At 43.2% G+C, this 22,044-nt stretch overlaps 3 protein-coding genes across 4 annotated transcripts in view; 2 read left to right on the forward strand and 1 right to left on the reverse strand.

Annotated features, from left to right (window-relative positions):
• Positions 1-4,943, forward strand: ppiaa (peptidylprolyl isomerase Aa (cyclophilin A)). The gene is made up of 4 exons (XM_067520140.1): positions 1-161; positions 2,240-2,359; positions 3,305-3,477; positions 4,623-4,943. The coding sequence occupies exons 1-4, from the start codon at positions 93-95 to the stop codon at positions 4,753-4,755; spliced, it is 495 nt and encodes a 164-aa protein (XP_067376241.1). The 5' UTR covers positions 1-92; the 3' UTR covers positions 4,756-4,943.
• LOC137135697 (dickkopf-related protein 4-like) lies at positions 4,658-8,581 on the reverse strand. Its single transcript, XM_067520139.1, has 4 exons — positions 7,990-8,581; positions 6,786-6,896; positions 6,088-6,196; positions 4,658-5,817 (listed from the first exon to the last, which is right to left on the reverse strand). The coding sequence occupies exons 1-4, from the start codon at positions 8,098-8,100 to the stop codon at positions 5,528-5,530; spliced, it is 621 nt and encodes a 206-aa protein (XP_067376240.1). The 5' UTR covers positions 8,101-8,581; the 3' UTR covers positions 4,658-5,527.
• Positions 6,794-22,044, forward strand: part of LOC137135696 (chromaffin granule amine transporter) — a 21,785-nt gene continuing 6,534 nt past the window's right edge. Inside the window, exons 1-14 of one of the 2 annotated variants that reach the window (XM_067520137.1) lie at positions 6,794-6,907; positions 11,554-11,614; positions 14,190-14,288; positions 15,988-16,382; positions 16,502-16,626; positions 16,939-16,997; positions 17,094-17,177; positions 17,264-17,356; positions 18,296-18,385; positions 18,654-18,697; positions 20,146-20,206; positions 20,621-20,716; positions 21,593-21,671; positions 21,881-21,932. In XM_067520137.1, the coding sequence (XP_067376238.1) occupies positions 14,192-14,288; positions 15,988-16,382; positions 16,502-16,626; positions 16,939-16,997; positions 17,094-17,177; positions 17,264-17,356; positions 18,296-18,385; positions 18,654-18,697; positions 20,146-20,206; positions 20,621-20,716; positions 21,593-21,671; positions 21,881-21,932 (1,275 nt within the window). In that variant the 5' untranslated portion in view covers positions 6,794-6,907; positions 11,554-11,614; positions 14,190-14,191. Of the gene's footprint in view, positions 6,908-11,553; positions 11,665-14,189; positions 14,289-15,987; positions 16,383-16,501; positions 16,627-16,938; positions 16,998-17,093; positions 17,178-17,263; positions 17,357-18,295; positions 18,386-18,653; positions 18,698-20,145; positions 20,207-20,620; positions 20,717-21,592; positions 21,672-21,880; positions 21,933-22,044 lie in introns of those variants that run through there. The other variant, XM_067520138.1, reaches the window with a different exon arrangement.

A 22,044-nucleotide genomic window follows, 5' to 3' on the forward strand; every position in this document is an offset into this window, starting at 1 on the left:
AACGTGCCTCCATCTTTTTCGGTTCCTTGTAGCGCCCTGTGTCTTCTCGCCGGGAAACTCTTCTGTCTACCGTCTTGGTTCATCCTGCTAAAATGTCCAAACCCAAAGTCTTCTTCGATATCACCGTTGACGGCAAACCCATTGGCCGCGTTGTGATGGAGGTAAACACGTCTCTGTGCTGCAGCGTAGCCGGTGTTAGAATCAGCCAGTGGTCTGTTTCGCTGCGGACCGTCTCTGACTTGTCTTAAGGGCTTTAAGTCGCAGCAGAATGTTTAAACCCTGATTTCAGCTGCTCCCCGCGTGCTTTAGCCTCCGGGCTCCTAACGCCAATCGAGCTGTCATGACCGTCCGCACGGGACCACGTGCACGTGTTTGTGGCGTCTGGCCAGCGCCGCTCGGTGCTAACATTAGCTAGGGTTCGCTAACGGGACCTGGCCGCGGAAGTTCAGCCGCACTAATGGAGACTGTTCTCATTAAATTGTCCTCGACATGTCGGCGTAACCTGCATAAACTCGGCAGAATTCAGCTGCTCCGTTTGCGCGTTCAGCCGCGATTGGGGCCGTTTCTATGCAGGTCTTAAATCAGACACTTTAAAATTTGCTTTTTACACCCTCCGGTAAGGTCTCAGCTCACTCACGCTTGGGCCGGCGGTGGTAGCTGGAGTCGTTCGCCTCTAGCTAACGGGCCCAGCTGGTGCTATCGAAACGCGCAGTCCCCGCCGTTCTTTGTTGCAGCCTGTCGGGGCCTTCATTTGCTGGAACGCGGAAACAGCAGCAGCTCGCAGTAAGAGCCAGTTACCGCAGCACCGGGCCGCCGGCTCTGATTTTCAGTGTAAATTATGTGCGGGTGTAAGGATTTTGTCCTCGGCTCGGTTTGGACGGCGAAGCAAACCGCTCCGGTACCTGTGTTCGCGGCCGGGGAGCGGTTCTGGAAAGTTCCGCTGACTGGCGCGATCGTGGAGGGGGAGGGGAGAGCTGCCCGTACAGTTTTTAAAAATGCGGATGGAGGAAAATGGCTGGAGCACCGGGACACAAGAGTCTGTTGCGGCTACAATGAAGACGCGTGTTCCAAGACGTCTAGCGACAGCAGCGGTTATAATGGCGCCATTGTCACGAAGCTCCGTTTAATGGCAGCTAAGAGCTCGACAGGCCGCTAGCAGCCATTTTGTAGCAGCTGGGCGTTCCCGGGTTTTGGCACCAGTTCTCGTCTAAATATGAACCCGCAGAGTCTCTCGTTACACGGCGAACGTCCCCAGAGCTGTCGGAGCGATTCACGGCCCCGTTGGTGATATTACGGTAATTAGAGCTCCGTAGTATCTGGAGCAGGCGGCTCCTAAATCACGAAGATCGGATTTAGTTTCACACAAACGCTTATTTGACATTGTGCAATGTTTCTCTTCACCCGCATGAAACTACATTTTCATACAAGTTCTAATAATTTAATTCTCAAAGCTGCAGCTAACTGTTCTCTCACTGATCAGTTTGTAATTTAGAACGTTTAAAATCGGGCTTCTGTGCATTATATCTGCTGAGTTAGTGTAGATGGAAGTTATCAAATGTTGCTGCTTTTCAGAGGCCACATGGACTCAGCAGTTGTACACTTGACTGATTAAGTGATACACAGATACTTTTAAAGAGGCGTAACATGTCCACACTCACTTGACTGAGCTGTAGCATTGGAGAAAATCTGAGAACAATTACAAGAAAATCTGTGCTTTTTATCTTTTGTCCTGTAATAAATTAATGAGCAGTTATCAGAATATTCCTGGTGAGCAGCAGAAACTGCACAGCTGCTCTGCTGCAGTCCCCACCCTGGACTTGCACGTAGTCCAGTTAGGTGATGTGCTGCAGTCCTGTCTTACTGTCACGTGACAGTTTAATGTCTAGTTGGCTTTTGATGCACCCCCATGATTCATGAGAGGGGGGTGAACTTTGTTATTGCTTAAAGCTGCAGTTGGCATAGTTTTGCACATTCAGTAATGGGCTGATAAATTGGAGTGTGATTATTTCTAGGAGCCTTTATGGCTCTCAAGATTGTTTTCTTATTGTGCAGTTATAATCTGCTGCTGCACAAAAAAAAGTGCAGTCTGAACTGGTTTTGGCTCAGCGGGGTTGGCAGCACTGGTTACTAATTACAAAATATTCAGCATCTCAGAAATTTGTCTTGAGTAAATGAGCAAGATGTGATGCTGTTTCTTTAGGAGTTGTCTGACTTTGCATGTGTAACATTGTTTCTGCAGCTCCGTGACGATGTGGTGCCCAAGACTGCTGAAAACTTCCGTGCCCTCTGCACAGGCGAGAAGGGTTTCGGCTACAAGGGCTCCTGCTTCCACCGTGTCATCACCCAATTTATGTGCCAGGTGAGGCTGCAGGAAAACCACAGCAGCTTCTCAGATGAAGATTTGTTGCAACTTTGACAGAAACAAAATAATAGTTTCATTTAACTCCTTGTGTGAATAAATCTCCATAAGCACTTTAATATTATAAATGTAACTGTTGAGGGGACTGTTGGATTCATATATTATTGTTGCAGCCCTAATGTAGCTTGATTTCCAAATATAATTTTCAATTAAATCTCACTGAGATTCTCTTCCAAACCAGCAAATTGACTCTCAATTAATACGCAATACGCAGGTGTTATTTAGGTAGGAAATATAAAATTGGTTTATTTCTAACACTGAAATCAACTTGTAGTAAAATTAGCAGTTGAAATGCAAGATGGGTGTGTTTGTGCTGTCACACTATAGTTTTTCAACTAAATTGCTTTACTGAAGACATTTAGAAGCATGCGAGTATGTTAATAAATGCAGTGTTAATTATAATAAATGCGGTGTTAATTTTAAAGCCAACTAACATGTCAGACTCAGCCAAAAGATTATAGGCAGGTTGATGTATCAAGACCTTTAGCTGCACGTACAGGGGTTGAAGATATGACTGAAAACTGGGGCAAATGTGACAAATCAGAGCAGTTGTGAGTTGGAGCCAAAATAAAACTTGAAACACTAAAAAGGGCAATTTTATCAAATCATGTTAATGCATGTTTCTGCAGTAACCAATATTTCTTAAACCCCCTCACAAGAGTCTAGATCAGCATGTGTCCCAGTCATGTGAACTTATCCAGCTAAAATTACAGTAAGATTTAACTGTTTAAACCACAAACATCTTTCAAGGAAAGTTTCACTTTGATTTATTGGTTATATAAATGATGGATGCTGTCAGCACCCGCTGTGTTCATAGGATTTCTAATGGTCCGACAGGGGTAAGTCTATCTATTTTAGTAAATCTTATTTGTATTCCACGCACAGGGTGGCGACTTCACTAACCACAACGGAACCGGTGGAAAGTCCATCTACGGCAACAAGTTTGCTGATGAGAACTTCAAACTGACCCACACTGGTCCTGGCATTCTGTCTATGGCCAATGCCGGGCCGAACACCAACGGGTCCCAATTCTTCATCTGCACAGCCAAAACATCATGGTGAGAGCAACACGCATACTGCATGTAATTGTCGTCTTGAGCAGGACTGTCGAGTAACATTCTGGCACAGTCTCACCAAAACTACCATGTCTTCCCTTGATGACCCACTTCCCTTTGTTTTTTTTAAACATGTCCACCTTTTAATTTGAGATGCATCCTGAAACTTAATAGGGGTTCAAAGGCTTTTCCCATTAAAGTATGTTGACAAGAGTATTACCACCTGGAAAGCAGTTAATATGAGTTGCAGTAAATTCTAGAACACTTTGTCAATTTGTCTAGTTGGGAAATAAAATGGGCCTAGTTTTCCTGATATGTGCTGATGCTACGTCTGCTGCATGTTGGAGGTTCAAAGTAGGGGCCTACATTTGATCTGGTCTTTACATTTTTAATAATCAGATCAGCCAATGTCTGAGCTCACACTGACATCTGCAGCCACATTTTAGCTTACTCTGCTTTCCATTTGCAAGTGTGACTGAAATTTAGAGCATGTGGATGTGTAAAATAATCTCAGCATACATGTTAACAAATAACCTCAGAATATGCTTCTCCCACTCACTGTTATGTTGATCACTGAGCTTCTGGGCTAATTGTTAGTTAGTGAACATGCTGATGTGAAAGCAGTCTGTACTTGGGCAACTGTACACAAACAACTTGGCCCAGTCTACTACAAATTTTAATGCTGAGCAGTTTAGTGATGTTCTCACAGCAGCCTGCACTAACTCACTCCAGGTGTAGGCTACCTGTACATGTACACAGGAGAATAGAAGGTCAGGGATGGCGACATCTAGTGATCATTGTCAGAACTTATTTTATGTGGAGCGTATTTGATTTAAGGGCCTGACATTTCAGTTTATTGGACGCCTACATGAAATTCTGACTTTATGTAGGTGATGTTTCTGACAGTAACCTGGATCATCCCACAACCTCAAAGTTTGAGCAGTTTGCAGCAGGTCAGAGCTTCGGTGTGAAAACGTGTTTGCATACACAGTGAAAAGCTCACTGGACCAGTACGAGTTCCAGGTTACATCTCAGTTCCCTGCAGCCGAACGTGTGAGACCCTGTTGGGGCAGATTTCATGTCAAAGTAAAACTTGTTGACAGCAGCAATAAGCTCTGTATGATTCTGTGCTGCTCTATGTGCCACAGGTTGGATGGGAAACACGTGGTCTTCGGGTCTGTGGTGGACGGGATGGACGTGGTGAAGAAAATGGAATCGTACGGTTCCCAGAGCGGAAAAACCAGTGGAAAAATAGTCATCGCTGACTGCGGGCAGCTCTGAGCTCCAGCACTTAACCCTTTCTGCTGACCATATAGCCCCCCACCCTCTGCCATTCAACATTCCTATTGATGGAGGTTCACCTGGTTTTCCCCACCCTACACATTTTATTCAGTTATTGTTGAAATCATGTTACTGCATTTGTGACTTTGCCTTTGGAAGTTTCTTTTGCATAAACATTTGTTTCAAGACTCCTGACTTTTTTTTTAATTTTTTTTTTTGTTAAGTCAAGGAAAGAATAAAAATAAAATGCGTTGACGTTTGAAATGTGTGTAACTGCATATTAATATAATTAAATGAGTCAGTTTGGTAGAAACCTCTTCCTTTCACCTCCACATACAAACTGACCTCGTAGAAAACGCTCGTCTCTCTGGGAACAGACTGAAACGGAGCTGCCAGTTTAGTTTTCAGTTAGTTCACTGCTCAGTTACGATCTTAGTTTGTTTTAACGTGTTGCTTTCACTTGTACAGTAACATGGCCGGTTGTTACCTTCGCTGCTTAGAACCGAATCCCGGACTCTGTCGCCGGTAATGGTTCAGTGCACCTGTGTTAGTAGGAAGAGGAAATGAGCGCAGGTTACAGCTGCAGAACACACGCGTCACCAGTCAGGTTCTTTATTTTTATGACCACACACTTTAATCGAATGAAAAAAAAGTTCCTGAAGACGCCGCTGAGGCCTGGACTCGTCTTCTGTGGCTCCACATGGAGACAATTGATCTACATCTATCTACAAAGTGAAACAAGCTTAAATAAAATGTCTACTGGCGCTAAGTGTCAGCAGCTGCTCTCCGCCGTCCTCCTCTTCTTCCCAGGATTCGTCGTTTTCTTCTGACAGGCGCCCTGCCCCTTGTTTTTGGCGGACTCTCCCACACTAATAGCGGCGCAGATCAGCCCCTCCCCGCAGTCGCAGCGTCCCAGGTTCCTGCGCCGCTTGGTGGGGCTCCGCAGCAGACAGGCCTCGCCCTCCTCCGGGATCCTCTGGCACCGCTTCCCAGTCAGATACCGGGCGCAGCACAGACCAGCGGCACAGTCTTTGGAGCGAACGCAGGTCGACATCTCCGTAGCTGAAACACAGGTACACACGGTTAAAACCATAACTTCCGACACCCATGAAGACACATCGGTCTCCTACAAGCCCCCTTCATGCTTCTGCTGGTTGTGTGTCCCGTGATACTTTTTGTGAGTCTCTACGAACATTCAAACTCTGTGATGGCAAATCGCACTACATCATAAAGTCGAGACCACAGATTTGTAGAGAAACTCCAATAAATCCACTTTGACCAAACACGCAAATACCTAATGTGTGAGAACAGTGTGGAATTCCAGTCACTCACCGTTGGTCTTGTTGAAGCTGTCTGTGTCTCCCTGTGTCTCTGTTTCTCTGTCCACCTGTCTTTCCTGAGAGGACTCTCTCCGCTGAGCTCTGTTGCTGCAGCGTCCCGTCTGATAAACACACAGGAAGAGAGAGTCAAAATTCACGATGCAGCTAATAGTTTCACTTGGTTTTCATGTCCACAATAACTGAGCAAATATAAAAGTGCAGAAAAATCTCTCATGAAGAACATTCTGTCCCAGTTATCTCCTTAGAAAGGAAGCACATACATCACACACACTCAGCAGGTGGACGGACACAATTGTCTTCAGCCTGAGTTTAGTGTAACCTCTGACCCATAGAGCTGTATCCTGATATTCATGTATAATATGAACTGAACAGGCCTGGGACATGTCCGTCCGTAAAGACATGAACCACATGACGGCCTGTGCTTGGTCCTGTTGGCTGAGCTGTGGAAGGAAGCTACTCACTGACAGCTTTAATTGCAAACCAGAGAAGACAGTCTGCTGCACATGAGCTAGGTCTTAACATTTGCTAAGAATGTTTCTACAGTTGTGTGACGTGATGTTATGTCCATGTGATGGTTTTATAGATGATGCTGGGATATGAGCAGTGTGGCCTGGACACATTTCTATTTGTCGGCCACATTAACGTGTGTCTGCAGATTCTGTTGGTAACGTTACTTCGAGGGCCACTGACCGGAGGACTGAAGCAGTCAGGTGTGGTACATGAAGGTGCTGCTTGCCGATTGGAATTTGTCTCCGTTCGTCGTCGTCCAGCTGGTTCCACCTGGTCACCGTGGGAGCCACCCTGGAGCACAGGTGAGAGTGATGTCACAGTTAGGATCTCAGATATTGGGAGCATCATTGTACTTGATTCATTATGAACAGTAATATAATAGTTTACAAGATGAAGTACAAATCCACTGTTAAACAGGTTCTGTAGTTTGTCAGTGAGACTAACTTCCGGAAACGTTAGGTTTTAATTGATTTGGTAATAAACATTTTTGGTTGGAACTGAAACAAACGCATATTGAATGTTGAGCCTAAAATCTAATATTTGAATGTAGAATGAAGCCTCTGAAAGATTTTGTGGAGTTAATCATCTGTGGTTCAAAAGCCGCAAAACATCTGAAAAGCAAAGTCAGTGAACAGTTTGTCTGCATCCACAAATTAAAATTCCACTTCGCAAAGAAACAACTAAATATGATCAGAATCCTTTTCTCTTTCAAAGTAAAAGCAGAGGGTCTCCTCAGTTCCCACTGTGTTGTTAAAAGAAGAGGTGATGCTTTGCAGTGGGAAACCTTCACCTTGGCCTTGGATATATTTGAGCTGTGATGTTTGGGTCCAGTGTCTTTCCAAAGGACACTTTAACATATGGACAAGACCAAGCGGGAGTCAAACCTCTGACCTAGTGGTTTGTGGAGCACTGTTGTAGTCTAATAACTCAGCTGCAGCCAGAGTGAGAAGAAGCTGTTTTGTGTTCAAACTTTTGAAAGACCCAGAATAAAATGGGAGAAACTGTCCTTGAACTTAATCACACCAGCAGCTTTGAGACTTTACCACCAGACAGAACCTTTGTTTTCTCGGTTTCCTGTCTGCTACCAAACAGCACAGTGAGGACTTTTCTCTGTTTCTTATCACCGCTTCAGAGGAGAATCAGTCACTTTGCTCTGATCGGTTTTGATCTTTGACAATAAGCAGGGATTCAGCTCTTTTCACAGCTTCTGTTGTAGGAACTTGGGAGCTGTGGTGAATTTCCACATTTATAAACTGGTTCAGTTTATGATGAAAAACTAAAAACTTTCCCCTTTTCTACAATCTACAAAAGGCTCAGTAAGCTCTGTCTTCAGATACAAGTACAAGGAAATGGTAAAGCACAAATGAAGTATTTTGTGTCTTACCAGCTGCTCAGAGCTGTGCTGCATCTCTTTGGAGGATCTGATGGTGTTGGAGTCCAGAGCCAGACCCCAGACCACAGACACACACAGTAAGCTTCTCCACACCCACATCATCTGATGGATCGGTCAGTCGCTCCTCGGTCAGCTGTCAGTCTCAGGATCCTCCTCAGTTCCCTCTGATGTGAGGAAAATTTGAGATCAGCCTTTGAAAAGTCCGAGTTTTCAGAGACTGATTTGGTCAAATTGAGCACAGTTTACTGTTTTTCCCAATTGATTCCCCTTCACAGCTCAGCGGTAGCAGGATGCACTGCTGTCAGTCTGAGAATGAATGTGGTTGTTAGAAGAATGGGTTTAAATCCTTCAGGAATCTTCATTAACCTCCTTACAGACTGTAGATTTCTGTAGGAACAATGAAAGTGTCAATGATCAGCTGCACTGTGGGTCTTAGTCATTGGAGAAAACGTGTTTGTTCTGTATAAACTCCTCAGCGTCGCTCTGTTCCTGCCTCTCTGCGATGTGCTGCTGCTTTCAGGTGCGTTTGTTTTTTATACCCCTTCCCTCGCCTCTGATCCGTCCTCTTTCAGCCGTCTGTCTCTCTGAAGACATGAAGGTGCCTTTGAAGCTCAACCGCATCAGTCAGTGGAGACAGCGCCGCCTTCGCTTCCTTCCTGGAAGCCCCCCGGCCTTAGGTGAAGCGGGATGTTTGATACGTGACACCGCAGAGACCACAGAGAGATTAAAACACACCTGGAGACATGAGACAGGTAGAGCCAGTCTGAGGGGCTGCAGTGTGTGAAGGTGTGTGTGTGGTTTTACTTTATGTGGTTTGAAATGTCACAATAAAGACTCATTAGAGCCGAAGCTGTGTGTGTCAGGTGGTGGATGTGTGAGTGTTTACAGGTGATTAAAGCTGATTAACACACACAAGGGAATCACAGAGGAATAACGACACCAAACACATCTGAGCTCCTCACAGAATCCAACACAATCTCACTTCCAATAAAGTGACATTAGACAGAGAAGCTCGGTGCCGGTCAAAGGTTTTCATTTTGATGTATCAGTGTTGACACATGTGAATTAACATCTAGTGATGTTAATGTGACAGATTGTTTTATCTGCAGGTGGATGTTAAACACAGATGCATCTTAGAGGATTTAACTGGAGGAAATAGACAATTTGATGTGGTAAACAATTGAGAATGTACCACTTAGTGTCAGATCAGCCACATTTTTGATGAGTGAAGAATTGGGAAATATCCTGAGTCCTGTTTCTACTCTAACATGAAGGTCTAATGAATGTGACTCTGACCACGACTCTGCTCTGCTGCAGAGAGTCTGTTGATCAGTTACCAGAAATCAGCAGGTCTCATCTTCTGCTGTTCAGAGGAGAAGTCATAGCTCCAGCCTCTGCTACAGAGAAGAAGAGACTCACAGGTCGTGGACGTTAGACCAGAGGAAGGGTGATGGAGTTGTGCTTGATGCTGAATGGATTCATGGAGGTGTGATGATGTGAGCGAGTGTCTTCGATTCTGAAATCCGGGCACATCCAGCGAATCTCTGCAGTAGCTGAACAACAAGCTCCACGTTGTGCCTGCGGCAAATCTAATTAAACCAGGAAACATTTCCATCCAGCAAATCTATGAGCTGCAGTGTGCATGGTGTTGCTGTTTGGATTCTCTCCTGGTTATGTGTCGGGGCCCCTCTCTGGGTCCTCAGGCCTCTCTGACATTATCTCTGCTCCAGATGGAATGACCTGAAAGCTGCAGCTGCCTGGAAGGAAGAGAGAAAGACTATAACAGCTGATGGATGATTTGGAAAATGATCATCAGTGACACGAAGGCAGCAGGTTGGTTCCACAACAGCAGAAACAGCCGACTGACTCACACACAGATGTCTGATGTGAGCGTCACGTCACTGAAACTGGAGAAAAGGAAAAACGAGTTCCAAAATCAAATCTGATATATTTGTTTAAACCTAAAGGATTTTATCATGTTCTGCATAAACTATGACCCACACTAGTCCTAAAACCAGATAAAGGGCAGAAAATCATGCTGTTTAACTATTTGTGTGCCAAACGTGAACCTGTGCCTTCAGTAAGTGTTGTGACGTCTTTTAGCAGCAACAACTTCAACTAAACGTTAAAAGTCTCAGTCCATCAGCTTGGAGGGATGAACAGTTAACAACCACCAAGGTAGTTGGTTCCTGCATAAACTGCCTGCTTCTGGTTCCTCCAGTGTTTCTGTAGGAGGAAAGTCAGGCCTCTGATCTGGCCGTTCTGAAACATCACATTTCTTATGCTCAACTCGTATTTGGATGAACCTGGTCAAGAGGCAGCAAAGCAGTTCCAGATCCTGATCCTGCCACCACCAAGCTTCATAGATGGGATCAGGTTCTTATGCTGGAAGGTAGAGCCAAACATAACACTTCCCATTAGGCAAACAAATCTACTTTGTTGTCATCTGTTCTCAGAACTTTCCTCCAACGGTCTTGAGGTTTATCCACATGGTCTGGAAGCAGCTTCGTCCTGCAGCTTTGCCGTGGTCTTCATAGTGGTTCACTGTTCAGGTTGTGGACTCACGAACATTGATATCAGTCACTGCAGGAGAAGCCTTTAGTGTCCTGGATGTTAGTCTGGGGTGGCTGAGACGTCCTGGGCTCGACACTCCTGGGGGGGGTAACAGTGGTGAGGAATGTTCTCCACTTGAACACAATCTGCCTGACAGAGGAGTCTGAACTCTTCTGTAACCCTTTCCAGCCCGGTGAGCATCAACAACTCTTCTTCCGAGCTCTTCAGAAATCTGACCCAGATTTGGCTTCTTTCAATGACCTCCCAGCTAATTGGTAGAGGTTCACATAGTTTTACTACACACAGATTTTTAAGATTTTAACATTTTTACTTCATTTATAAATGAATAAGTGCAATGTTTGGTTTGGATGTTTGATGTGGCTCCTTTTATCTCTAGATTTAGGATGTGAGTTAAAATCATGTTTTAGTTCATAGTTGTGTCGTAATAGAGAAAAGGGTTCACAAACTTTCAGATCTTAAGTCTTCAATGTTTTTGTATATATTATAACACAATCTACATGTTGTGAATGTGATTCACACACAGAAGCCATTAGCCGCTGATGCTGCTCAGGCACCACTGAACCATTAAAGACCAGCATCAGATAAGAGAGCGTGCACCTTGATTCAAGCAGCTGCAGCTCACTGACAGTCGTCTCATAACGTGAGCAACACAGGGTCTATTTCTGTTTGACTCAATCCTGTGTTTGTTTTTTGGGTTATTATTTGTGATCGTGTGCAGCGTGCGACTGAATGTATGAGCAGACAAACAGGAGGGTAAACAGACCTGTGTGTGTGATAAGGTCTGCAGCCTGCAGGTTGTTCCAGGGCTCCAATAAAAGGACAGCAGATGCTCACAATTACACAGGTCAGAGGGTGGTTGGTGTGTGTGTGTGTGTGTGTGTGTGTGTGCGAGTCTCCATATTGTCTGGTTTTATCAGAATAAAAGAGAGGAAACATCAGCCTCTTCCTCTCCTCTGTCCTTTGCCTCTCTCCTCCCCTCAGGCCACAGATATAGCCGCAGTCGTCAGCAGCTGAAAGAAGAAGAGGAGCATCTCTCGTCCAGGTAGGACCCACCTGTTCATTTAACCAGCTGTCAATCACATCACTGCAGAAGTGAGTTGCGTTTAGTTTTTTTCATTTAGACTTTGTTTAACATATCAGAAAGTTAACTTGACTCCAGTGTTTTTACATCCCTCTTAGTTGGAATTTAGATTTTAAATATTGGCACAGTATTCTGCTAAGTGACTGCTTTTAAGTTTTATTTCGAGCTGCATTTTGCATTTTAATTTCTAAAATGTTCTGTTTCAGTTTATTTTGTGCTGCAGTGTATATGCATGTAATTCACATGTAATAAATGTATTTATGTTTAATTTCATTTTGGGCTACTTTGCTTATTAGAGGCAAAGATAATGTAAGGTTACATTTCTTATTTGTAATGTGCATTTTAAAACTATATTTAAATATATAGTCTTAATTAACATTTTTGTTAATTTATTTAAAATTTAAACAAAGTAATTCTTCTTTATTTTTTTAGCAATTCTGTTTTTTTTTAAACAAATTCTTCTTGTGGATAGTTAAGTGGGTTTTTATTATAGATGATGTGAGCAGGTTGATGCGTCTGCTCATGTATATGTAACTATTGGAGTTGTATGTAGTTATTTTTTAAATATCAGACACAGACTGAATGAAACATTTATGATTGACTTTATTTTATATTGTATTAAAATAATTCAGATTCTAAATTCTAAAACACATTCTGTAGATGTTGCGTGTGTTTCGCAGCTGAGACAAAATTACATTTCACATCAATTTTCCATCGAACACAAGAGAAAAAGAAAGAGAGGTGGGGGTGAGGCCAATGAGATGGACAGAGATAAGAGAATAAAAGGAGTGTGTGTGTGTGTGTGTGTGTGTGTGTGATAACTGTGTTTGTGTGGAAGGATGGAGCCTCTAAACCAATCAGCAGCAAGAGCAGACGAGCAGTAAACAGGTCACATTCACACTAATGAGGAAAAATCTGAAAACGCATTTATAGTTTTTATTATTAACATCAGAGGTACTTATACTTCAGTTTGTACTTTCGCTTCACTGAAGTGGGACATTTAGATGGAACTTCAGATATTTGGTGATAAATTATTATGATATAGATGCATTAACGTATACACATCAGATAAAGGTGGAGCTGGTTTTACCCCGTTAATAATAATAATATTAAAAATAATATCTCTATTTCTACAGCACCTTTCGCTCACCAGCGTCTCATAGTACTGTACAGCCAAAGAACTTAAGAATAAAGTCTGAATAAAAATGAACCATAATAATAAAATGTACATAATAAAATTTTGTACCTACAGATGCTTCATTCACATTAAAACATCAGTGTTTCCTAGTTTATTAGATCCTATTGAACAATCTGACTCTGAACATGTACTGAGGCTTCAGATACATAGAAGCACAGGATAATTACAGGTAACATTAAATAAAAGAAGTCAAGAAAAGTTCAAATGGCTCAAATTTGTGTTTACAGTAAATACTGTGTTCTTACAGTATCTGACCAGCATCTGTTGTACAATCAAAGTACTTTCCCTGTCAAAACGGTGCAGCCAGGTGTGTGTGTGTGTGTGTGTTAAATGTAGGCAGCTTGAGTCTGGAGGCTCAAAACAATATCTGCAGTCTGAGGAGCTGTTGTTTTATTAAAGATCTTCAGTGATATAATGATTGTGCAGTGTTTGTTTACGCTCAGTGGCCTTTTCAGGTTTGCAGTGTTATGTGAAGCATGTTACAGGTGTGACAGTCCAAACAAAAATGGTGGAAGAAAGGAAGCTTCTGAGTGTTATCACAGCCACATCTATGGTTCAGTGGGCCACCTACTACCTACCTGTTAACTAGAAGGTGCATTTCATCAGCACGTAACTTAAAAATATTTACTGTGACCACGACAACCTTCAGGTGCAGCATAGCTCATATTAACAACCTACGGAACACACTAGAAATTCACCCACTGGACCCTTTTTTAGGCCAACAAAAGTCTGGTCTATGCTACTGCAACATAACAAGCCACTGAGCAGGTGGAGCAGGGACCAGTGACTTACACTGAGTCACAGAGCGGAGCGGAGATGGAAAAGTACAGGATGGCAGCTCAGTGCTGTTCCAGTGACGTAGACTAAGAACTTGCCTTTTAAAGCGAAGCTTTTTCGTGACTCACCAGAAGCAAAAGTCACGACAGTGTCACAGAGATGCAGGAAGAATGATCACATTGGTTTAATGTTTTAATATGACATGTTATAATATTCAGAAGTTGTTTTAAATGATATGTTTTCACCACATTTTCACAGTCATCATGATGAGTTGTGATAGATCTTTGTCAGTTTCTGCTGAAGCCCAGCTGAGGCTGTGATGTGAGGGTCAAATGAAATCTCCATGGGCCACGTCAGACTGGTTTCACGTATCATTTACCTTTTAACTGGGATGATTTGCAAATTTGTCACGAACTGTTTTATCTGATGTGTGTGATGAGTGTTGTTTTCGCTGAATGTGTGTTTAGTTATGGATCTTTTTTGTTCTCACATGTTTCCTGAAGACGTGATCTTAAACCTGCTTCAACACATTTTCATTCTAAACTGTATCTGTATGTGCAGACATGCTGTGGCTCCATGAGAGTCGAGGGTCCCCCAGACTTGTCCTGGTGGTGGTGTGTGTCGCTCTGCTGCTCGACAACATGCTGCTCACTGTGGTCGGTGAGTTCACACGTGCAGAAACTCAAGTCCGGCTCGAAATGTATGACCATCCCTCTGTTCCCACCAACTCAAATCCAAATGCTGCCTGGGAAACACTGGCTGTTAATTGGAATTAACCAACGAAAGCAAACAGGCAGAGCTGTCAGTCAAAGAGCTGCTGTGAAACAAAACTGTAAAAAGCCTAAATGTTTTATAAGGGAAGAAAATGAGTGAATGATAATGTGTAATGTTCCTCTTCAGTATATTTATTGAATGAATACAGTGAGAAGGTCCATCCACATGTTCCAATCATAGAAAACACGTTCATGATTATGGTGGAATATTACATTCAGCTGTGATTCAGGAACAGATTCATCATCCAGTGTGATGGAGTCTGAGCTGCTGGAATCTGTGCCGACTTTGGCGCAGGAGGTGGAGCGGTCGTCCACCAATCTCACAGTTGTTTGTTTGATCCCCGGCTTCTCCAGTCACGTGTCAAAGTGCCCTTGAGCAAGACACTGAACCCCGACTTAGTTGGTCCCAGTGAGCGTTGGCCATCGGTGTGTAAACAGTGTAAAGTGCTTTGGGAGCCAGTAGGTAGAACAGTGCAGAACATCTACCAATCACCACCTGTGACGCAGTAACCTGGAGGTTAAAGCCGTCGTCAGATGTTAGGCTCACAGCTGAAGTAAAGGCTGTAGAGCACATACACACACACACACACACACACACACACACACACACACACACACACACACACACACACTCTTCTTCACCTCCTGACCTTGAACTTTAAAGTCTGCTGTCTCAGGTCAGAGTTGTCTCCTTCAGTCGTTTCTCAGATTACGTCCTCTCTCCTGTTTCTCCTCAGAATGGCTGTGGATGCTGTGTAAAGTCTTTAATATGATGTTTTTACAGGTCTTGTTTTTCACTTCTGCTGCAGAAGTATCTAGAAGCTTGATGCCTCAGAACACTGCTACAGTAGATGCTGGCTCCAGAAGGCTTTTGTCCATTTGAGAAGCATCTGCTTCTCTTTAGAAACAAACAGCCAGTGGACATTATTGTCCTAGTCTCTTAATTGTCTTCCTTTAATAAATGCTCTGCAGTTATACAGCACTTTTCTACCTATTGGCACTCAAAGCACTTTACACTGCTTCTTATTCACCCATTCACAAACACACACACACACACACACACACACACACACACACACACACACACACACACACACACACACTGATGGGGGAGCTGCTATGCAGCTGGCCAACACTCACTGTGAGCAACTAAGTTGGGGTTCAGTGTCTTGCTCAAGGACACTTCGACATGTGACTGGAGGAGGTGAGATTGAACCAACAACTGTGAGACTGGTGGACAACCACTCTACCTCCTGTGCCACAGTTGCCTCTATAATAAGTAACGTGGATGTAATTTGTACTTCATTAATAAGATTTTAGGTCTTAGTCCCACTAAGTCCCACGTACTAAAAACAGACACTATCACTGATACCAAGCGGTTCAACAAGCTAATTTATGTTACATATGAATTATCCAGCTGTAAATTAGGCTCCACTCTGTATAAAAACACCTTCATCTTCAGTTTCCCCCTTATTTGACAGTCAGCATTAAAAGTGGAATATTAAACAATTCATAAAGATGTAATTGCAGTTGAGTTTTTCAAGCTTGCAACCAACGTACGAATCAGTCTCCACCTCTTCCCACAGTGCCGATCATCCCAACATTCCTCTATGCCCTGGACCATCCCAGTCCTGACCTCCAGACCACCCAGCCCCCGCTGCTCCCTCTGCCCAGCCACAGCATACAACTCATGGGCACAGGACCGTCACGGACACCCTTCCATGGGTCAAACCTTCAGGCCTCCAGAAGGACCCCCCAGCCCCCACAGCTCCCTCTTACAAGTCATGGTGCACTGGTCCTGGGGCCACAGTCTCAGCAGAGCCCCCGGTCGTCTCCGCCACCCTCCTTTCTTCTGTTGTCTCTGTTCGACAACATGTCCTTCAGTCTCCAGACTGAGATCCAGACTGAACCGACTCCCAAGGCCGAGGCCACAGACCAGACCAGTCTGACCACAGAGCTGCCCATCAATGACACTACTGAGGTGGAAGAAGATTTCTACACAAACATTAGTTGTTTCACATCAATTTGATCCATCTGTCCTTTTGTCTTTCATCCACTTCCTCCTCTCGTGTCATGTTCTTATCTCCTGTCTTCCTGCAGGGTTCCTCCTGTCTTCAGGATAGCGTGTTTCTGGAGCAGGAAAATGTTCGTGTCGGTTTGCTGTTTGCCTCTAAAGCTCTCGTTCAGCTGCTCGTCAACCCGTTTGTTGGTCCACTCACCAACAGGTAAGTCAGAGGCCTCTGGCACCAGGGACACAAGAAAGAGACACAGGGTGACCACAAAAGACACAAAATGCCTCAACAGAGAAATGACCACAAAAAAGACACAAAACAGTCATGAAATGACAAAAATGTCACACTCAGTCTGGGGTCCTGACAAGGTGGGAGGTGTTTTCTCCATCTCTAACTCCATCCATGTTTTTAATGTTTTAGCTTTATATTCTTTTGTTTCCGTGCAGGATTTTCATGTACATCCAACTTTATTTTTGCAAATGAGCCACAGTGTGTTTAAAGATGAGTGTCTTTGTGTCTGAGCAGGATCGGATATCACATCCCCATGTTTGCTGGATTCATCATCATGTTTGTGTCGACCATCAGTAAGTGCTGTCACACAAACACATGAACGGTTGTAAAACCATGAGCTCTACAGAGAGACAACTGATCGAGTGTGTGTGTGTGTGTGTGTGTGTCAGTGTTTGCCTTCTCAGGGACCTACGCTCTGCTGTTCTTCGCTCGCTCTCTGCAGGGAATCGGCTCGTCCTTCTCCTCTGTGGCAGGTCTGAAATCAGCCTGTAAACACCTGGTGTGACGAGTCTGCATGTGACCTTGTGTGTATTTATTGTGTGTGTGTGTGTGTGTTTAGGTCTGGGAATGCTGGCAAGCGTGTACACAGATGACGAGGAGCGAGGCATCGCCATGGGCATCGCACTGGGAGGACTGGCCATGGGCGTCCTGAGTGAGACCCACTCACCCAAACACACACAGCACTTTGTTTCATCATCGCTAACTTATCCAAACTAGTCTGCTAACTAACTAACTAACTAACCAACAACCTTAACTCATCTGGCATAATAACTAGTAGCATTAACTAAGTTTTAGAAGTAACTAACACTTTAACTTTTCCTGTGTTGTGACGTAGATTGTTGTCCTGCAATTGTTTCTTGTGCTTTTTGTACAGAACCTAACTGCCAACAAAACACGTTTCCCATTATTATATTTGGGCTAGTTGAGCATTAACATAGACGCTGCATTGGTTGTTGCACATACGTTCATACTGAATATACAATCACAGTAAAATGGGATTTTCTTCTTCAGAACAGCGTCCAGTTAATTTAGTGGAAGAATTCTCGGTTAAGTCAGAAATGCTGAGTTATGTTCTGGTTTAATAAAGACAATTTTACCCTCCTCTGAAACCAAACCACAATCTTTTTCTTGCTTTAACCAAAATGGTTTTCTTGCATAAACCACACACAGGATTCCATAGGTTTGTGGAAGCTCAGCATCCAGACGCTATCTCCTTATGTTTCTCTTAATAAATGCAGCGCTACATTCATTCATTGGAACTTAATCCATCCTGTGGTTCATTTTCCTATGAAACAGGATCTAATTTGCATCGCAGCAACGTCCCTTTAGAAGACTCGCTCCTATTTGTTCTTGTTAACGTTTGGAAGCCTTATAGAAATGAAACGATTAACACATTTGAATATGTCACCCAGACATAAATACCAGTCCTGCTAGGAATAATTTAACTAAATCTTCCCAATGTCCAAAAGAGTTTGCACTTCATAAAAACTCATCCTTACAACTCAAATACCAAAAACGAGCAAATGATTCTAAGTATGTATCAATGTTCTGTCTGTAGTTGTTATCCTTGTATATATTTCTTACGTTTCAGTCGGAGCTCCGTTCGGCAGCGTAATGTACGAATTCGTAGGAAAGAGCGCCCCCTTCCTGATCCTGGCCTTTCTGGCCGTGTTCGATGGAGGTAAAGTCACAAGCACATACAGCAGAACTGTAGCTGGAGATCAGCACTTTCCGCACCATCTGCTGTGATCACATGCATTAGCATCTAATCACTGCTCGTCTTTATGTCACATCCTGTTTCTACTAATGTTTGATGCTTTTGTGAATGAAACTTTCCCACAAACGAAGCAAAGCAGCTGGTTTTCTTCAGTGTGGAACAAGAGATGAAGGATGAGTTTGCAGCTTGATGTGATTGAGTTTGCGTGTACTGATTGTTGTGTGTGTTGCAGCATTACAGCTGTGCATCTTGCAGCCTTCAAAGATCTCTCCTGGGGTGAGTCCACTCTTTGTAAATCTGGAATTTTACTTTAGTATCTGTACGATACGTCGCAGATATTTAAAATAACATTTTAAATATTCATGATTCAATTTCATTTGGACTATTAAGAATGGATGTTTAAGAAAAGTTCAAAGATGTTTCAAATAACTTCAATTCCTGTTTGCAATTCCACAATTACTTCCAAATTCACAGCCATTATTTTGTTGTTCATTAGCCTGAGTTTACAGAAATGTGCAGTGCAGTCGTTACCAGTACAGCTGTAAATCTGGATAATCTGCGGTTCCATTTTGACTGGATAGAACTGCTCACTGAAATAAATGGGAAGATTAAGATGTGACGTCTAAATGAACAAATACCAAATCTAAATGGACAATTTCAATTAACAGCCTCTTTACTTTGTCTCATCTAAGTGACTGTCTCACTTTCATACTCTGCTATAATTTGTTCAAACTAACACACAAATTTAAAGTGATCAAACTACGGGAGAACACTTAAATCTGAGTCCCAACTAGTCATACTTCATTGCAGAAATCTTTACTCTTCATCTTATTAAACGTTTATCCTAAAAGGTCACATTACAAGGCATTTGATTCTGCTGATCACAGCATTTTGTTGAACAAGCTGCTTCCTGTAGTTTTTGATATTTCTGTAACTGGTTTAAATCATATCTCTGTTGGAATTCAAACATTTGTTAAAATAAAAGTTGAAAGTTTTAAAAGTTTTCCCCAAGGATCAGTACAGGGCTCACTGCATTTTACTGTGGAAAATGGTAAATGTTGAATGATCTGCAGTTATACAGCACTTTTCTACCTATTTGCACTCAAAGCGCTTTACACTGCTTCTTATTCACCCATTCACATTCACACTCACACACTCACACACTCACACACCGATGGGGGAGCTGCTATGCAGCTGGCAAACACTCACGGGAGCAACTAAGTTGGGGTTCAGTGTCTTGCTCAAGGACACTTCAACATGTGACTAGAGGAGCTGGGGATTGAACCAACAACTGTGAGATTGGTGGTCGACCGCTCTACCTTCCTGCACCACAGTCGAAAACAATCATATTTTTCTAATCACCACTTTAATCTACATATTTACGCCGAAGACACCATCTTGTTTGTTTCTGGTGCCACTGTAAACTAGGCCTGCTCCGGATAACAGGCTGCTTTCACTGACCTGCAGACTGACCTGTTTAATTTAATGCATGTTTCAAACTCTAAAAAGACTAAATGTGAATATTTAATGAAATTTCATCTTGTCTGGTTTGTGGTTAGTTGACAATCTGCTCTACTACCTGCGTCACAGCCACTCTGTAGTTTTGCTGGACCAGTGATCTGGACCAATCTGACCCATGTTCATCCATTCTGATCCAGTTATATTCTGTCTGATCTGATCTAGTTTTGAACAGTCAGCTTCAGTTTATGCTTGGTGTGTTTCAGAGCGTGGAGGGGACTCCATTACTGACCCTGTTAAAAGATCCTTACATCCTCATAAGTGCAGGTAAGAAGACGTCTGCTGCCACTCACCTGTATGACCATAACAGCCATGTCCATGCATCTGTATCCAATAAACTGTATGAAGCATCAGAATCAACAATTTGAAGATGTTGTCGTCGGTGGAGAGATTTGCCACTGTCACTATGTGAAGGAAAATGAAGATGCAAAGATTCCTGTGTTTACTGCTTCGATTACTGAATCCTGAAGATAGTTCTATGATTACAGATTTGTGTCGGGCTTAGAACTGCTGTGTATTAAATTCATGTTTGTTCAGGGATGAGGAGCCTCTGTATTATTAGTAAGTCAGACCTACCTGAGCTTTCACAATGCTGGTTGCCATTTCCAAAGGGGTGGTGCTGCTCAGAGGTTCTTCAGAGTGTGAGCTCACAGAAACTCCCTTTTCGTCTGTTTGCTGCAGGTTCCCTGTGTTTTGCCAACATGGGCGTCGCAATCCTGGAGCCAACGCTGCCCATATGGATGATGCAGACGATGTGTTCTCCTAAATGGCAACTTGGTACGATCCAGCGTCTGTCTGCAAAAGCGTGTATCTGCTTATTTTGAAATGGCAAAAAGCAAAAACACATAAAAGTTTGTTCAGGAACTGCAAATTAGGTTTTTGCTATAAACCCTTCATACATGACATTGGTTGCTTAGTTATAGCAAGTTTAGCCCACTCATGAAAAAAATAATGCACATTCAGTTAGTTTCAATGTCCCTTTATCAGAAGTTAATCAAAGGTCATTTTTAATTTATGACCTTTAATTAAGGGGAAAGAAAGAGTTTGTACCATTTTTGTTCTTTTTGTCCAACTCTAATTATAAATGTAAATGGGGCTCAGTCAGTGGAGCCTACTGACCCCAACATCCCCATCCCCAGCTGTGCAGCACCAGTCCCAAGCCCGGTGGAAATTGGGGAGGGTTGTGTCAGGAAGGTGCATGCGGACAATGATCCGCTGTGACCCTAAAGTCACAGGAAAAGCCGAAAGGACAAAAAAAACCTTCTAATTATAAATAAATATTTGTTCCAGCTGAATGTAGATTATTAGACCCCTTAGATGCCAGTTTAATGTGAGGGGAAAAGAGTGGGAGGCACGAGGGGCAGCTGAATGTATGAAGGTGATTTGAGAACTGGTGAAAACTGTACAATGTAGCAGCTCTTTAAGTTCCTCAGCATATAGTGTATCAGGTATCACTGTGTCCTACACAAAGCAAATACATATCAGTGTCTATCAGCCTGAAAAACAGAGCTAAGTGTAAAGCAGAGCAGATGATAGAAGAAGGGAGCAGGGTGATGGAGGCTGCAGCTTCACGTCAGGACACAACATTATTAGAAAGGTGTTGTTAAGCAGCAGTGTTTCCTTTCTCTCTAACAGCTGTGTGTTGTGTTGCAGGCATTGCCTTCCTCCCTGCCAGTGTCTCATACCTGATAGGAACAAACCTGTTCGGTGTCCTGGCCAATAAGATGGGACGGTCAGTTTCTGTGTGTGTGTCTGTGTGTGTGTTTGAGGACAGTTCTCTTTCAGTTGATAGTAAAAACATCATAGTCCTTTGGTTCATACCAGCGTCACACAGGAAGAAGAAGGCAACAAGAGGACAGATTAACAGATTCACTTTGCTGGTAACTCAGTCTTGTTCAGACCTGATCCTGAACGGTGTCTGATGACTGTCTTTGTCTCCAGGTGGCTCTGCTCCATGCTGGGGATGTTCATCGTTGGCATCAGTCTGCTGTGTGTAAGTACCACATCCTCTCGCTCTTTTACTCGTTTGTCCGTCTGTGCTCTGTGTGTTTGCTCGTGCTCTGTTTTCACCAGCATCAAACAAAGCTCATGTTAAAAATGATCAG

Source organism: Channa argus, chromosome 11 (genome assembly GCF_033026475.1).
Source record: "Channa argus isolate prfri chromosome 11, Channa argus male v1.0, whole genome shotgun sequence".
Classification (NCBI taxonomy): Eukaryota; Metazoa; Chordata; class Actinopteri; order Anabantiformes; family Channidae; genus Channa; species Channa argus.

What these genes read in the sequence shown, in the direction of transcription:
- ppiaa (XM_067520140.1), top strand. Translation starts at nt 93, where the DNA reads ATGTCCAAACCCAAAGTCTTCTTCGATATCACCGTTGACGGCAAACCC. An exon ending in TTGGCCGCGTTGTGATGGAG is followed by an intron (nt 162 to 2,239) that starts GTAAACACGTCT and finishes TTGTTTCTGCAG; the next exon opens with CTCCGTGACGATGTGGTGCC. An exon ending in TCACCCAATTTATGTGCCAG is followed by an intron (nt 2,360 to 3,304) that starts GTGAGGCTGCAG and finishes TTCCACGCACAG; the next exon opens with GGTGGCGACTTCACTAACCA.
- LOC137135697 (XM_067520139.1), bottom strand. Translation starts at nt 8,100, where the DNA reads ATGATGTGGGTGTGGAGAAGCTTACTGTGTGTGTCTGTGGTCTGGGGT. An exon ending in AGCACAGCTCTGAGCAGCTG is followed by an intron (nt 6,897 to 7,989) that starts GTAAGACACAAA and finishes CCTGTGCTCCAG; the next exon opens with GGTGGCTCCCACGGTGACCA. An exon ending in CAGCTTCAACAAGACCAACG is followed by an intron (nt 5,818 to 6,087) that starts GTGAGTGACTGG and finishes CCTGTGTTTCAG; the next exon opens with CTACGGAGATGTCGACCTGC.